Source organism: Protobothrops mucrosquamatus, unplaced genomic scaffold (assembly GCF_001527695.2).
Source record: "Protobothrops mucrosquamatus isolate PMUCROS unplaced genomic scaffold, P.Mucros_1.0 scaffold239, whole genome shotgun sequence".
Classification (NCBI taxonomy): Eukaryota; Metazoa; Chordata; class Lepidosauria; order Squamata; family Viperidae; genus Protobothrops; species Protobothrops mucrosquamatus.
In genome coordinates this window covers 27,703-43,436 of record NW_015386589.1, presented here as the reverse complement: position 1 = coordinate 43,436, position 15,734 = coordinate 27,703, and the positions used below count along the sequence as shown (strand labels likewise).

Genomic DNA, 15,734 nt, shown 5'->3' with positions numbered 1-15,734 from the left:
GCAGCACATATGAAAGCTCTTCTATCATTAGGGTCGCATAGTTGCTTTGGAAAACACCTACACATTATTTTGTGTTTGCTTGTTCATGATTTGCAAAATGCAGAGCAAAGTGAGTGTTCTTGCAGAAACATAATGTGAAAGTCCTCAGAAGCTTGGGATGTCTCAGTAGTTTATGGATCTAGATATACTGAAAATGATAACAAGTTCTATCAAAACTAAGTTAATGTGAATAATGATATTGCATAAAAATTATCCCCCATCCAGGTTTATTTGCAATGTTTAATTTGATATTATCTGTTGATATCAGATTTTATATGCCTGAAAGGGCTACATATATATCTGTAGCTCAATGTTCATGAAATTCACTTAGAAGTATTAAAGAAACTGAATCCTAAAAACCAGGATTCCAAAATTTGCCAGAATTTAGTGGGTTAATGTATCAGCTGACAAGGTGAGCAAAGGCTGGTGATGCAATCTGGAATTCCTTTCTCAAAGGGATGTGATGGTTAAAGTAAATGTTGAATGATAAAACTGAAATCCTAATTTTCCTAAATGTACTTTATGCTGTGAAAATCTCAAAGGATGTTTCTGTCAATGAAAGTTGAGATATAGTAATATACTTGAAATAATTTAAGAAAATACGGAATGACTTCTTTCTTTGATTTGAGCTATGCTTTTGTGTCTCTTTTGTATCTGATTTGTTCTATCTCTGTTCTGTTTGTGTGTGAAACTGTATTCCTCAGCTCTCAGCAAAGTAGTCTTAAAGCTATCTGTATTGATATATTGCCATCTTTTTCTCTTCTAATTAACTAATTGTAAATAATTTAAATGGGTATTGCCAGACGTTTGCAATCCTGAAACAACCAGCTCATGTGAGAGATGAAGAGTAGTTCAAAGTAGATCCTGATCTAATCAACAAGATCTTTGTTCACCTCACAAAACCCAATAATCCAAATCAGAAAACCTACATCATCCCTTAAAAATAGATTAATCCCCATTCCAAGCCTGACATGATGGTTTCTCAAAAAACTCTTCTGAGGGGATCAGTTCCATTTCCTCATTAATAACTATCCAGAAGTTGCTGAAATTCCTTGCTTCTTTCAGATGCTATAATTTTAATATTAAATAGTTCTGCTTTTTAATATTTTCATGTCACCCTTTTCTTAAAAAAATCTATCTGTGCTTTGTTGATATTATAGTATGTCTAGATCTCTAATAATAAATGACATAAATTTTTTTTGCAGATTAATAAATAATAAACAACACAATGCCCCACAAAAGAAAATACTTAAGAAACAAATGTAGATAATAAAACACAAATTAAATCTAGCTGAGACGGAAATAATGGCCAACAGATTAAAAGGGCTAAACAGAACTTTTTTGAAAATACCAACAAACCGGGGAGATGGTTAGCCTTTTTAAAAAAAGAATCTATCTGTGCTTTGTTGATATTATAGTATGTCTAGAACTCTAAGAATAAATTGTTCTGTTCTGTGCGTTGGTAGGCATTGAATAGTCAGAGGGCATTAACAGATAACTCTTTATTTGAGTAAAACAGAACAACAACAAAATGGTTTCACCCCCTTTTATACAATCTTCCTGGGCGTTGCCAGCCAATCATTGCAACAGCCTTTCCTGCTCAAATTGCAAGCTTATTCATTCCTTGCAACAGCAAGTCTCCCTGGGCAGACCATGTGGTCTGCTGATTGTTTGGGTGCAGCTCCCTGTACCTGCTCTCAATGAAACTCAGTACATAACACCCTCCCCTCTTGGTTCAGGAGTACGTACTAGTTATTGTATAACACTACACATTTCCATACACAGTACAGCAAAACACACAACATCATAGGTCTTTGTTTCCCAATACAGTATAACACAATATGGACAACATCATAGGTCTACATGCACAGACACAACATTATAGTATAAGGCATTTCAGACACTACAACATTATAGAACCTGAATTGTGTGTTCCAATTCAACATTATAGCTTACGGAATAGCATGTTCTCATTTCTAGGAAATACTAGGCCAGTCAGATTCACATTGACAGAAACCTCATGTGGTCCTGTAAGAACTTCGGTGGGCCTCCGATTGCCTCGGAGCTGCTGGAAGCACCCGGTCTGCAAGCTTATCTGCCAGGCTCGGCAGACTGGGACTTTGTGACCCGTTTGCCATGGGCGACCCCGGATCGAGCAGACTGGCCTGTTCTGGTCGGCTTAACTCGGCGTTCTGCTGTGGGGTGGAATTCTCCTGTTTGGTGTGAACTGCCAGAGGGAATGGTTGACCCAGGTTAGAGTCTCGCTGTTCCATAGGAGTGCACCCCATGGTAGGACCGGCTGTAGAAACCGATCCCGAGCAATGTCTCATGGGCGGGGTGCCTAAGTCAGGAGCCACCTCATGGGCAAGCCCTTCTTTGGACCATTGCATTGATCGTCGGTCACTGCACTGTGGATCTTCCCAATCAGGATCGAGAGGCTCAGTGGCTTCCTCCCCCCTGAGAGCAGAGCATGGGGTAGAAGGGTGGGTAGGTAATTGCCAGAGAAGCTAGTCTATGTACCGTCCCAGCACGCGACCATCGTCCAATGCCACTTCATAGGAAAGGGGCCCGGTAACCTTAGCAACCACAGCTACTACCCACAATGGACCCAGACCATAATTGCCAGTCTAAACTGCATCTCCACTTTCAATAGCCTCGGTGCCCACGACTGGGATACCTGTGATGCAACCCGGTCTGGGTGTAATCTATCTAATTTGGTGATAAGTCGGCGACCCCATCGGAGCTTGGCTGGCCTCTTGCCCGTCGACGTGCACAGAGTGGTGTGGTGGCAGAGTAGGAAATCTGCCAATTTCCATGAGTGATTCTTTTTAAGGAGTCTTTAGTTGTGCGGACCATTCGCTCCATCTGCCTGTTACAAGCTGGGTGGAATGGTGCCGACATAGAATGCCGAATTAAATTCGCGTGCAGAAAGGACTGGAACTCCAATGAAGTAAATTGAGCTCCGTTGTCAGGGGACAATCATGTCTGGGAGACCATATGTGGCAAAAATGCCTCGAAGCACCCTAATGGTAATGGTGGCCATCGTGCTGGACACTGGAATGACTTCCAGCCACTTAGAGTGACTGTCCACCACTATGAGGAAGAGCTGCCCCTAAAAGGGGCCAACATAGTCAATATGGATCCTCGACCACGGAGCTTGGGTGGTTTCCCATCTATGGACAGGAGCCTGTGGCATTTCAGGCTGGGACTGTTGGCAAGTGGTGCACCTGTGGACCTGGGCCTCGATATCTTTATTGAGCCCCAGCCACCAGAGATGGCTGCACAAGCGCCTTCATGTGGACAATGCCCGGATGTCCCTCATGCAAGGACTCTAAGACTCTAGTCCTCAGTGAGGCTGGAATTACTACCCTGCTTCCCCACAGGATACAACCCTTAAAGGTAGACAACTCATGCTTCCTTTTCCAGAAGCTCTGGAAATTAGGGCCAGGACACGTGTCAGGCCATCCAGTGAGCATTCAGTTCAACACACATGTTAGCGTGTTGTCGGTAGCTGTCTCTGAGGCTACATCCCCTGCATTGAGAGGAGTCTCCGGCAAATCCTGGATAGACAGGATGTGGTTAGCCAGTGCTGGATCAGTCTCTAATTGTTTTAAGGGCAGCCTACTCTTTGGCCCATTTCTTTGCCTGGTTTGTGCACCAAGCAATAATCATACGCGGACAGGAATATTGACTACCTCAACATTCTAGGAGAAATGATTTAGGGTGTCTGCTTGCTCATTGTGAACAACCCCAGAAGTGGCTTGTGGTCAGTAAAGATCATGAAAAGGCAACTGTACAAGACGTCATGAAACTTCTTGATACCTGCCACGATTGCCAATGCTTCCCTATCTATTTGAGCGTAGTTTCGCTCAGCAGCAGAGTCCTGGAATAGTATGCTAGAGGGACTTGTGTCCCATCAGCTCTGAGGTGGCTTAAGACAGCCCCAATCCCATACGGGGATGCATCACAAGCTATGCTAATGGGCAATGTCTCATTGAAATGAGCCAACACTGCATTGGAAGATAATAAAGCTTTCACTTCTGCAAAACTCTTTTCATGGACCCTTGTCCACTTCCAAGGGGCCTGTTTGTCCAAGAGCCGGTGTAACAGCTCCGCCACTGCAGCCTTGTGGGGAGGAAGGCATGAGAGAAATTAAGAAGCCCCAGGAAGGCTTGAAGCTCTCCCTTTGTTTTTGGACTGGGTGCCTGCTGAATTGCTTTAAGTTTTGATTCAGCAGGGTGGATGCCCTTGGCATCAATTCTAAAGCCCAAGAATTCTGTGGAAGTGACTCCAAGTGAAGCCCCACTTCGCGGAATCGCTGCAAAACGGCCCGAAGCCTATCTGCCAAGTTTTCGACCGACTCCCCTGCGATGAGGACATTGTCAAAGTATGGGCAGACCCCTGGAATATTATGGAGCATGCATTCCATCACACTCTGAAATATGCCTGGGGCTACATTCATTCTAAACTATAACCTCCGAACTTTGAAGGCTTCCCAGTGAGTTACGATTGTTTGGGCCTCTGCCGTGGTGTCATCCACCGGCAGTTGCTGGTAGGCCTGAGTCAAATCTAGTTTGGTGAAAATATGCCCTCCCTGCAAAGATGCCAGAATATGGCTGACCACAGGCACCGGATAGGAATGCTGTAACAGGGCTTTATTCAAGGTACATTTGTAGTCAGCACAGATTCTGACTTCTCCATTGGCCTTAAGTGGCATGACAATGGGAGTTTCCCATGGACTGCTGTCCACAGGTTCCAGAATGCCTTGCTAAAGCAACTTGTCTACCTCTGCATTAATCCTTTGCTTGAGAGCAAATGGCACCCGACGAGGCTTAATCCTTATTGGTACTATTGAGGGATCTAACCTTAATGCAATAGGAGGCCCTTTGTATGCCCCTAACTCTGGGCTGAAAACATCAGCAAACTCCTTACCATTTGCAGACTGTTTAGCCCAGTCACCTGGATGCCTAGTGCGTCAAACCAATCGAGTCCAATCAGACTCGTGCGGTTGCACTCGACCACTACCACATCTAATGGACACTCAAAATTTCTAAATTTGCCATTAAATGTGGCCTCTCCCTTGATGCTGACTCTGGAATTCTGGAAATTGGTCAAGAGGACATTTGACGGCTTGAGCTTAACTCGATGGCCGCTTTTCCTACAAATTTGTCTCAGTGTTGTCTTAGAAATTATGGACAGGGTGGAGCCTGTGTCCAGTTCCATGTCCAAGGGAACCCCCTGCAGTTTAACTTCCAGGTGAAGCTTCTTTTTTAAGGGCCAAGTGGCCCCTGTTCTACACACACTTCTTCTCATCACGCAAAACCCCACCCGGGTTTGACTAGGGCCCCCGGGACCTTTCTGAGGCAACTCTTCCACAGAAAGGTCTTTTGCGCAACCCAAACACACGGCAGCAATGTGGCCTAGCCTGCCACATGTCCGACAAGTTGTGGTATGGAAGCAACAATCGGCCCACTTATGGTGGCCTCCACACCTGATGCATTGAGGAAAGAAAACTGCCTTGTCAATCAGCTTGCGGGGCCTTCTATCTTGCAGTTGCTGTAACCAGTCGATCTCACCTTCTGACTCGGAGTCTTTGGCTCGCTCAGCGTCCTCTTGGTGGACGGTTCTGGGACTTGAAGGGTTTCTCGATAGCTGCAAGGCCTTAACAGCGCCACCCGCTGCTTCTTCTGCTGTTACTTCCCTCAAGACATCCTGGAAAGAAATGGTTTCTCTGGCGAATATCTTCTGGTGAAGATTATGGCTTCACAGGCCACAGACGAGCCGGTCCCATAACCGCTCTTCCAAGTCCTTGAACTCGCATGGTCTAGCAGCTTGTCTTAACACTGCAATGAAGTCAGCAGCAGACGAGCCTGGATGCTGGTCCCACTGCTCGAAAGCATGTTGCCACATGATGACTAACAGCTTAGGCTCAAAGTGTTGTTTGAGCATTCTCTTTAGTTTGGTGTACGTGATGGACTCTAATGGTGCCGGAGCAACCAGGTTCTCTGCTATATCAAATGTTTCTTGTCCACAAATGCACAACAGCATCACGGCCTTCAGTCCATCGGCCTGCACTTGGTTCACTCTGAGGTGTTTTCCACCCTGGCAACGTAGGAGCTTCAACATTCAGGGTGCTTGATGTCGAACTCCCTTGAGATGTCCTATCTTTGCCATTGTTGTGCTGATGGCGGCCTATTCAATGCCTCGTGCTGCGTAGGCTTCTGAGGTGGTTCCAGGATGGCTCCTAGCAGCACTCTCCTCCAGCGATTCCATACTGGCAGGTTGAGCGAAGGAGCTGGAATGCCAAACTTCTCAGCGACTACAGGCTTCCCTAGTAAGTAAGCACTTGACTTTTGCAGCAGCATGATCCCATCCTCATCGCCAATGTTCTGTTCTGTGCGTTGGTAGGCATTGAATAGTCAGAGGGTGTTAACAGATAAGTCTTTATTTGAGTAAAACAGAACAACAACAAAATGGCTTCACCCCCTTTTATACAATCTGGCTTCAGTCCCAGCCTGTTTCAGTATGCACTGAAAGTTGCCATCCTGGTTCCAGCAAGAAAATGAAGGAAGGGGAGCCCTTTTGTTGCTATGACTGCATTCCATGCCCAGATGGGAAGATTTCAGAGAAGGAGGGTAAGATATGTTATGTTGGCATTTATCTCACCCTATGGTAGCAGTTTCCAAATCCAACCTTGTCTACCCGAAGAATCTTTTTTAATCAGTATTTTGTCCATTAATTTGAAAAGGATTGAGATACGGTAGTGTTAGGGCTTGCTGAAGACAAATCAGCATTATTATTATCCTATCCAGATCATATGCCTAGATTATATGGAGAATTATACAATTATATAAAGAATTATAATTCTAAAGATCTTTTACATATCAAGTTTTTGAAATTATATTACAATACAATTATATTACAATATACCAGTTCCAAAGGGAATGGAAGCATGTGTAGTAACACAGGATCTAACAGTAACACCTTCACCAGAGTCTGAGAAGATGGCCACTTTTCTGCAAAGTGGCCCTGAGTTCTGCAGATCTTCCAAAGGTAAGTGTGGTGATGGAATGGGGAGGAGCAGGTGGGCTAGCAAAGCTGACCCAGTGCCTTTGTGGACCCTGTGTGTGGGGAAATAGTGTTCTATCCCAACCTATTGCCGTCCTTGTTAGAGGCACAAGGACCAAATCCCTGCTGATACAATAGCCTGGAGACTTTAAAACAAAACAAAATCCCTTTTATTTGGGTGACAAACCTGTCAATAAGTCCAAAACACAAACAGCAAAACTCAAGTCCAAAGGAAGGAAATAGTCCACAGGAACATGTTGCAAACAAGACGAACAGACCAGGATTCCAAGAAGCACTTTGCAAACGGTTGCCTTCAGCAACCAGCAATGCCCACACCTCCCCTTTTTATACAGCAGTCCCAGGGCATTGCCTCTCATTGCCTTCTCCTTTTACTTTGGAGTAGTCGCATAGACTGTTGTTTTTCTCTTGCTAATTGACGACGCCTGCGAGCATCAATTAGCACATCCAGGTGTGAGCCTTCCGAATCTGACTCATGCTCCTCACACAGCTGAGCTTCATCAGAAACACGACTGGAGGGGCCAGGCTCTTCATCAAGCCGTGAGTCCTGTAATTCATCAGAGCCTCCCTCTGACCCTGACGGCCCCTCAAAGGCCTCCTCCACCTCCTCCTCAGATTCCTCAGACTCAGCTGTTGGGAACACAGGCTGGCACGGAATCACAACACTATCCCGCACTGCAGGGCCCTTCCCCCGGGTCTGCCGATCCGGACGCGGTTGGGATGGGAATTGGTCATGAAAGGCGGTCACCACAGCAGGAACATGAACGGTGGTCACATCCTCCCAGGTGAACTCCTCTGGTCCGTAACCTTTCCATTCAATCAGATACTGCAAGCAACCTTTCACCCAACGGGAGTCCCGAATGCTGGCAACCTCGTACTCAGGAGCACTGTCTCCATCACGTTGTTCTGGTGGGAGAGGTTCGGCTCAGTGGAGTGGACACGCCGGTTGCTCAGGGACCAACAGAGAGCGGTGAAAGACCGGATGTACCCGCATGGAACGTGGCAGATTAAGCGATAGGCGACCAGATTGATGACAGCCTCGATGGCTACATATCGGTGGTCTAATTTCTTGACTGGCCGGGTTGATGGTAGGTTCCTGGTGGACAGCCTTACCCAGTCTCCCACCGATAGTAGAGGCGTATCCCGCCTCGACCGATCAGCAAACCTTTTGTAGTCAGCCTTGGCCTTCTCCAACTGTCGCTGCACCAATCGATGGATCACCTGTAACTCTGCCATGTAGTCATTCGCTGGTGGTCCCGGTGCATCTAATGGGGAAAGAGGGAAAAACCGAGGGTGATAGCCCACATTGGCTAAGAATGGGGTCATCTGCGTGGAGGTGTGCTGGGAGTTATTGAACACAAACTCAGCCACCGCCAGATAGTCCACCCAATTGTTCTGCTGCTGATTGACATAGCAGCACAGATATTGTTCCAGGATTCCAATGACCTTCTCGGTCCCTCCGTCAGTTTGGGGATGATGTGCGGACGAAAGGCAGATCTTGACATCTAATGCCTGCATCAACCCCTGCCAGAAACGGGCTGTGAACTGGGCCCCCCTATTGGACACGACCCTATCAGGAAGACCATGTAGCCAGAACACCTGCTAGCTGAACATGCGACCGGTGGCACGGGCAGATGGCAAGCTACGGCATGGGATGAAATGCGCCATCTTGGTCAGCATGTCCACCACCACAAACACCGTCATGAATCCAGAAGATGGGGGTACGTCCATCAGAAAGTCCATGGACACAGCCCCCCAGGGTCGTTTGGGTGTCGGCAAGGGCTGCAGTAGGCCGGGCGGGGCCCCTGTCGCTGACTTGGCCTGCCTACATGAAATACAAGAGGAGACGTAGGTCTGAACGTCGTGTCGGATTCGGGGCCACCAGAAGGTCCGGGAGACCAAGTTCAGGGTCTTGAACAGGCCAAAGTGCCCCGCCGCCGGATTGTCGTGACACTGGCTGAGGATGAGTCCCCTAAGCGGGCCCCCAGGAACATAGAGCCAATCACGATAGTGGAGGAGTCCATCCGTGACTGTCCATGGGGAATTGGGCCCCACCTCCTCCTTTCGCTGAGCCACCCATCCATCCTGCTGCTGGGCCTCCCGAATCCGAGTCCGTATATCTATCGGCTCTCATACTGCAGCAAAAGACTCTATAGGGAGCACTGTCCTGGGCAGAAGCTTGTCTTCTGCTAGGGAATATTCGGGCTTCCTGGACAGAGCATCCGCTCTTTGATTGTGACCGCTGGGTACGTACATCACCTGGAAATTGAACCTTGCAAAGAAGAGAGACCACCGGATCTGGCGTTGGTTCAATTTCTGAGCAGTGTGCAGGCACTCTAAATTCTTATGGTCCGTCCGGACCTCGATTTGATGACGCGCCCCTTCCAGATGATGCCTCCAGGCCTCGAATGCCACTTTAATGGCCAATAGCTCCTTCTCCCAGATGGTATAGTTGCGCTCCGCCGGATTCAATTTCCGTGAATAGTACGCGCAAGGTAAGAGGGCACCGCCGGGCATCGTCGCCTGGAGTAACATCGCCCCAATGGCAATATCGGAGGCATCCGTCTCCACGACAAATGGCCGTTGCGGGTCAGAATGCTTCAGGATGGGCTCCTTCATGAAGGTTTCCTTCAAAGCCTGGAAAGCCTGTTGTTCTGGAGCGTCCCACTGGAACCGAGTCTTTTTCTGCAGGAGCTGAGTAAGGGGGGCTGTCATGGTAGCAAACCCGGGGATAAAAGTCCGGTAATAGTTGGCGAACCCAAGAAGTCGCTGGACATCCTTCACACGACGTGGGGGTTGCCAACTCTGCAAAGACTCAACTTTACTCGGCTCCATGGCAATGCCCTCAGGAGAAATACAGTGACCCAAGAACTCTATAGTCGTCTTGTAGAATTGACACTTTTCTAATTTAGCATACAGCCGATGTTCTCGGAGCTGCTGCAGGACCTGACGAAGATGCTGATGATGCACCTCTCATGATGGGGAATAGATCAGGATGTCATCCAGGTATATCACAATGAACTGATCAAATAAGTCCCGGAAAATATCGTTCATAAAGTGCTGGAACACGGCAGGGGCATTCGTCAGGCCAAATGGCATCACCGTGTACTCGAAGTGCCCATACCGAGTACCAAACGCCATCTTCCACTCATCACCCGACCGAACTCTGACAAGGTTATAAGCTCCATGCAAGTCCAATTTTGTGAAGATCTTTGCCTCACGTAGCTGGTCCAAGAGTTTGGGGATGAGGGGCAGTGGGTATCGGTTGCGCACCATGATGGCATTCAATTTCCGATAATCACAGCACAGCCGCAATTCACCAGACTTCTTCTTGACGAAGAGTATGGGTGCAGACCCCGGCGAGGACGAGGGCCGAATAAAACCCCGGGCCAAATTCTTGTCCCAAAAGTCCCGCAACGCAGCCAACTCGGGGTCCAACATGGAATACAAATGCCCCACTGGGAGAGGCGCGTCAGGGACTAAGTAAATGGGGCAGTCATAGGGCCTGTGCGGGGGCAATTGATCCGCCTCCGTCTCGCTGAACACATCAGCATAATCCGCCAATTCAGAGGGTAAGGAGACCCCCATGGGCCCCTCTACCTGACCAGCACAGATGTGGCGGGTGTGGTCCACGAACTGCAAGCTTGGAAAGGTGACCAAGTTCTGTGACCAATAGATCTGTGGGTCATGCGCTCGAAGCCACGCCATTCCCAAGACCACAGGGAAATGCAGGTCTGAGGTGATATAAAACTGGATGGCCTCCTCATGGGTACTGCTGGCCATACATAGCGGTTGCGTGGCAGCCTTAATTGGCCCAGACCGAAGCACTCGACCATCAATGGTCTCCACTATCATCGGTGGATCCACGGGGCATTGGGGAATCACCCATTGAGCCACGAATGCTGCGTCTATAAAGTTCGTAGTGGCCCCAGAGTCAATCAACATATGGACAGGAATCCCCTTGGGCAACTTAGGAAGAATCAGGCGCGCCTCCAAGATCAAATGTTTTTGGGGTCCGTGGGCAGCATCAGAAGAGTGTGGCTCGGAGGTGCGGGACGCCCGACCCAAAAGGCCTTTCAGGTCGGGCGTGGGCCATTTCCTGATAGGGGAGCCGATGGCAGTCTTGGGACAAGCTCCGTCACAGACGCCCCTCGTCGCTTCTTGGGGCAGAAAGCGGCCAAATGCCCAGGGTCCCCACAGTAAAAACACAAGCCCCCCAAACATCGCCTGTTCATCTCTGCCACCGATAGACGAGGTCTGGCAGCACCTAACTCCATTGGCTCCTCCCTCTGGACCGGGGTCGCACTCACAACGGGGGCTGTACGGGTCTCTGGGATGGCACGGTGACTCCTTCGCTGCTGCAGCCGGGCGTCGATCCGCAGACAGAGATAAATGAGCCCAGTAAGGTCCGGGGGAATATCAACACGGGCCAGCTCATCCAGCATCTCCTCCGACAACCCATCTTGGAAAGCGTCCACGAGCGCAGCCTCATTCCAGGCTGAATCCTGGCTAAGCAGCTGAAATTCGCTGATATAGCCCTGCAGGGGGCGTCGGCCTTGCCTCAGAGCCTTCAAACGCCGGGTAGCTGTCTGGGTCTTGATGGGGTCTTCATACATTAACCGCATGTACTCACAAAACCCCACAAAGTTGTCCATCAATGGACTAGTTTGGGCTAGCAAGGGTGTGCCCCAATGAGCTGCAGGACCAGAGAGCATACTTATCATAAACCCCACTTTATCCCGATCAGTGGGGAAATCATCTGCTTTCACACTGATATACAAGCAACATTGTCCCATGAAAACAGGAAACATGTCCGGGTTGCCATCAAATTTGTCCGGCCTCTCCACTTGGCATTTTCTCCTGGGTGGTGGAGGAGCAGCAGGAACGTGGGCAGATAGCTGAGCAACTTGAACAGATAACAAAGCCAGCTGCTGAGGAAGCTGGATGTTCTCAGCACGTAGCTGCTCCATGATAGTAGGGGGTGAGGCTGAAGGCAAACTGTTCTACCCCAGCCTATTGCCGTCCTTGTTAGAGGCACAAGGACCAAACCCCTGCTGATACAATAGGCTGGAAACTTTAAAACAAAACAAAATCCCTTTTATTTGGGTGACAAACCTGTCAATAAGTCCAAAACACAAACAGCAAAACTCAAGTCCAAAGGAAGGAAATAGTTCACAGGAACACGTTGCAAACAAGACGAACAGACCAGGATTCCAAGAAGCACTTTGCAAACGGTTGCCTTCAGCAACCAGCAACGCCCACACCTCCCCTTNCCAGGTGTGAGCCTTCCGAATCTGACTCATGCTCCTCACACAGCTGAGCTTCATCAGAAACACGACTGGAGGGGCCAGGCTCTTCATCAAGCCGTGAGTCCTGTAATTCATCAGAGCCTCCCTCTGACCCTGACGGCCCCTCAAAGGCCTCCTCCACCTCCTCCTCAGATTCCTCAGACTCAGCTGTTGGGAACACAGGATGGCACGGAATCACAACAAATAGGCAGGGAGCATGTTGGAGCATCTCTGCAGTCGGTTGTAAGGGCGAATAACTGTCATGGTGCTGAATGTTCATAACTTTCAGACTGGGTTGTAAATACTTTGGGAGGGGTGTCATAACTTTGAACCATTGCTAAGTGAACTGTCGTAACTCGAGGACTATCTTTACTAGGATTGCAGAAGACAAATCAGGTGACCATTATTATTCTATCTTGTTGAAATGTATAGATTATATGGAGAACTATATAATTATAGACGGAATTGGTATTCTAAAGTCTTTTCACAAGTTATGAAATCAAATTCAACATCACCACCATTAAACTGATTGTTTAAAGGATTAGAGCATTGTTGAAATCTACAGACTAATACTTGTTTAATGAATTGGGCATAAAAACTAAATATTTTTAAAATATGTAAATAATATTATTGATATACTTTATATTCTACAGATGGTCTTAAAATTATTTCATTTTTCAGATACAAACGATTGTTATTTGTGTCCAGAAGGAAGCTATCCAAACAAGAATCGGGATTCCTGTATTCCTAAAACATTGACATTTTTGTCTTACAAGGAACATTTGGGAATCAGTTTAGTCTTCTTTGTTCTTTTGTTGTCTTTGCTCTCAGTGATGGTGCTTGGAATATTTTTGAAGAACTACAACACTTCTATCATCATTGCCAATAACCGAGACCTCACTTACATTCTCCTCATCTCCCTCCTGCTCTGCTTCCTTTCTGCATTCCTATTCACTGGTCATCCTGAGAAGATGGTATGTCTCTTGCAACAAACGACTTTTGGGATTGTCTTTGCAGTGGCTGTTTCTTCAGTGTTGGCAAAAACGTCACAGTGGTTCAGGCTTTCCTGGCCACCAAGCCAGGATCCAAGATGAGAATGTTTGTGGGAAAGAGACTGTCAAACTCCATTGTCATTTCCTACTCTCTTATTCAAATAGGTATTTGCATGACATGGCTAACAACATCTCCCCCATTCCCAGACACTGACATGGATTCAGTAGTTGAAGAAATTATTCTGCAGTGCAATCAAGGCTCTGTGACTATGTTCTACAGTGTCTTAAGCTATTTGGGCTTCTTGACTGTTATTAGTTTCATAGTTGCCTTTGTGGCCAGGAAATTACCTGATGCTTTCAATGAAGCCAAGTTCATCACCTTCAGCATATTGGTCTTCTGCAGTGTTTGGATATCCTTTGTTCCAAGTTATTTGAGCACCAAGGGGAAGTACATGGTACCAGTGGAGATATTTTCCATCTTGGCCTCTAGTGCTCGTTTGCTGGGCTGCATCTTTCTTCCTAAATGTTATGTAATTATTTTGAGGCCTGACTTGAATACCAAAGAACACCTAATGAGAAGGAAAAAATGATGATTTTATATTTTACTAGGTAGCATTTTTTATATAAATCTGTTCACAAGAAATTTTTTAGAAAACTTAAAATGCACAGAAAAAGCTCCTCTTTTGAAATTGTAAAAGCAGCTGCTTTTTTTATCAAGCTTATGTCTGCTCTACAGAATGCCACCGCCCTGTTCATTTTATACATCTGTGCATTACTCTAGTCTTAACTTTGGGATACAGAATGTGGAGTAATGTGTAACTCCACAAACATAAATAGGCTGCATTTAACAGCTTCTGAAATTACCCTATTCATTATGAAAAATATAAAGATGTTTATATGTTTATCAATAGCAATAGCATTTAGACATATATATGTAAAGCACTCTCTAAATAGTTTACAATGTCAGCACATTGCCCATAACAATCTGGGTCCTCATTTTACTGACTTTGGAATGATGGAACACTGAGTCAATCTTGAGTTGGTCAGCAACAAACTCATGGCTATGGTCAGAGTTAGCCTGCAATACTGCATTCTAACCATGACCCACCATAGCTCCTTAATCACAACTAAGGTCATCTAGAAAAAAACTCTTGTCCCAAAGTTTTACCTGCAGTTTTTAATATGAGAATATCTAATACAGTGTTTCAATAAATAATAATACATGTAGTTCAGGACTGAACTGTGGAATCCTTTCTGCAACCAAGCTCAGAGAGCATGAAGGGCTGAACAGTATCATATTTTCATGGCTGAAATTGTGACAGTTCTTTTTATATACAGTTATATATAAAGTCTAATATTTTCTACATTCATCATTTGATATCAGGAAAAAACTGATACCCTAAGAAAATGGGATTTCCAATTTTGGATAAAAATGCAGTCATTTTAAATAATCTTATATTAATTCAGTAGTCAAATAAAATTCCCACTTTGAATCATATTCAATCCCAATATAAAAATTGTATTACTCTTCTTTGATTTATATTCATCTGCACAGACATAAAGAATTACTTTTCTAACAAGAATGATGAGCTGGCATTTACAATACAATTGTATTTCAATCTGGTGTCCTCTACAGAAGTCAGTATTTCAACTTCCAGAATTCCAGGCTATCATTACCATTGTGGTTTCAACATATCAGAAGAGTGTGCATAAAGAAGTAGGCTAATGAATATACTTAAATTAACACTTGACCTGTAGTGTTGAAGGAAAGTTCACTCTGCCTTCATGGCTTCTTTTGCAAACTAAAGGCTGTTTGGTTGAAAATATTGTCTTGCATTATTATGATCAAATGCAGGTGTAAATGTTCAAAGTAAATAGTAAATATGAAGGAAATGGCACCTGGTTCCATACAGCTGAATGATTAACATTCAATTTTTCTATTAATACTTTTACAATAAAATAAATGAATTAAACCAGTGGTGGGATTCAGCCAGTTTCACACCAGTTTGGCAGAACCAGTAGCTAACTTTTTGTTGCCCAGGCCCAGAACAGACTTCCGGAAGTGGCATCCACACAAGAACCGGTTGTTCACACATTTGAATCCCACCACTGAATTAAACTATAATCATATGTCGGTTTCTGTTACTATATACTAGAGTTAATTTCTCCCAAAGCCTCACAAAAAGTAAATTTGCATAAAGCAAGACACTGAAGCAGCTGGGCAAAAGAGGTGTAGATAATGGCTTTGGTCCTTTCTTTATTCATTCTACTAAAGGTTTTAGTAGCTGAATTCATAATACTTGAAGGCAAGCTGTATACATGATTTGGG

The 15,734-nt window shown here is 46.0% G+C and overlaps 1 protein-coding gene across 1 annotated transcript; it reads left to right on the top strand.

Annotated features, from left to right (window-relative positions):
- The first annotated feature begins 13,389 nt into the window (after window positions 1–13,389).
- On the top strand, window positions 13,390–13,995 carry LOC114922443 (vomeronasal type-2 receptor 26-like). The gene has a single exon (XM_029283812.1). It carries the CDS (start codon window positions 13,390–13,392, stop codon window positions 13,993–13,995), a length of 606 nt encoding a protein of 201 aa, XP_029139645.1.
- Window positions 13,996–15,734: the final 1,739 nt, after the last annotated feature.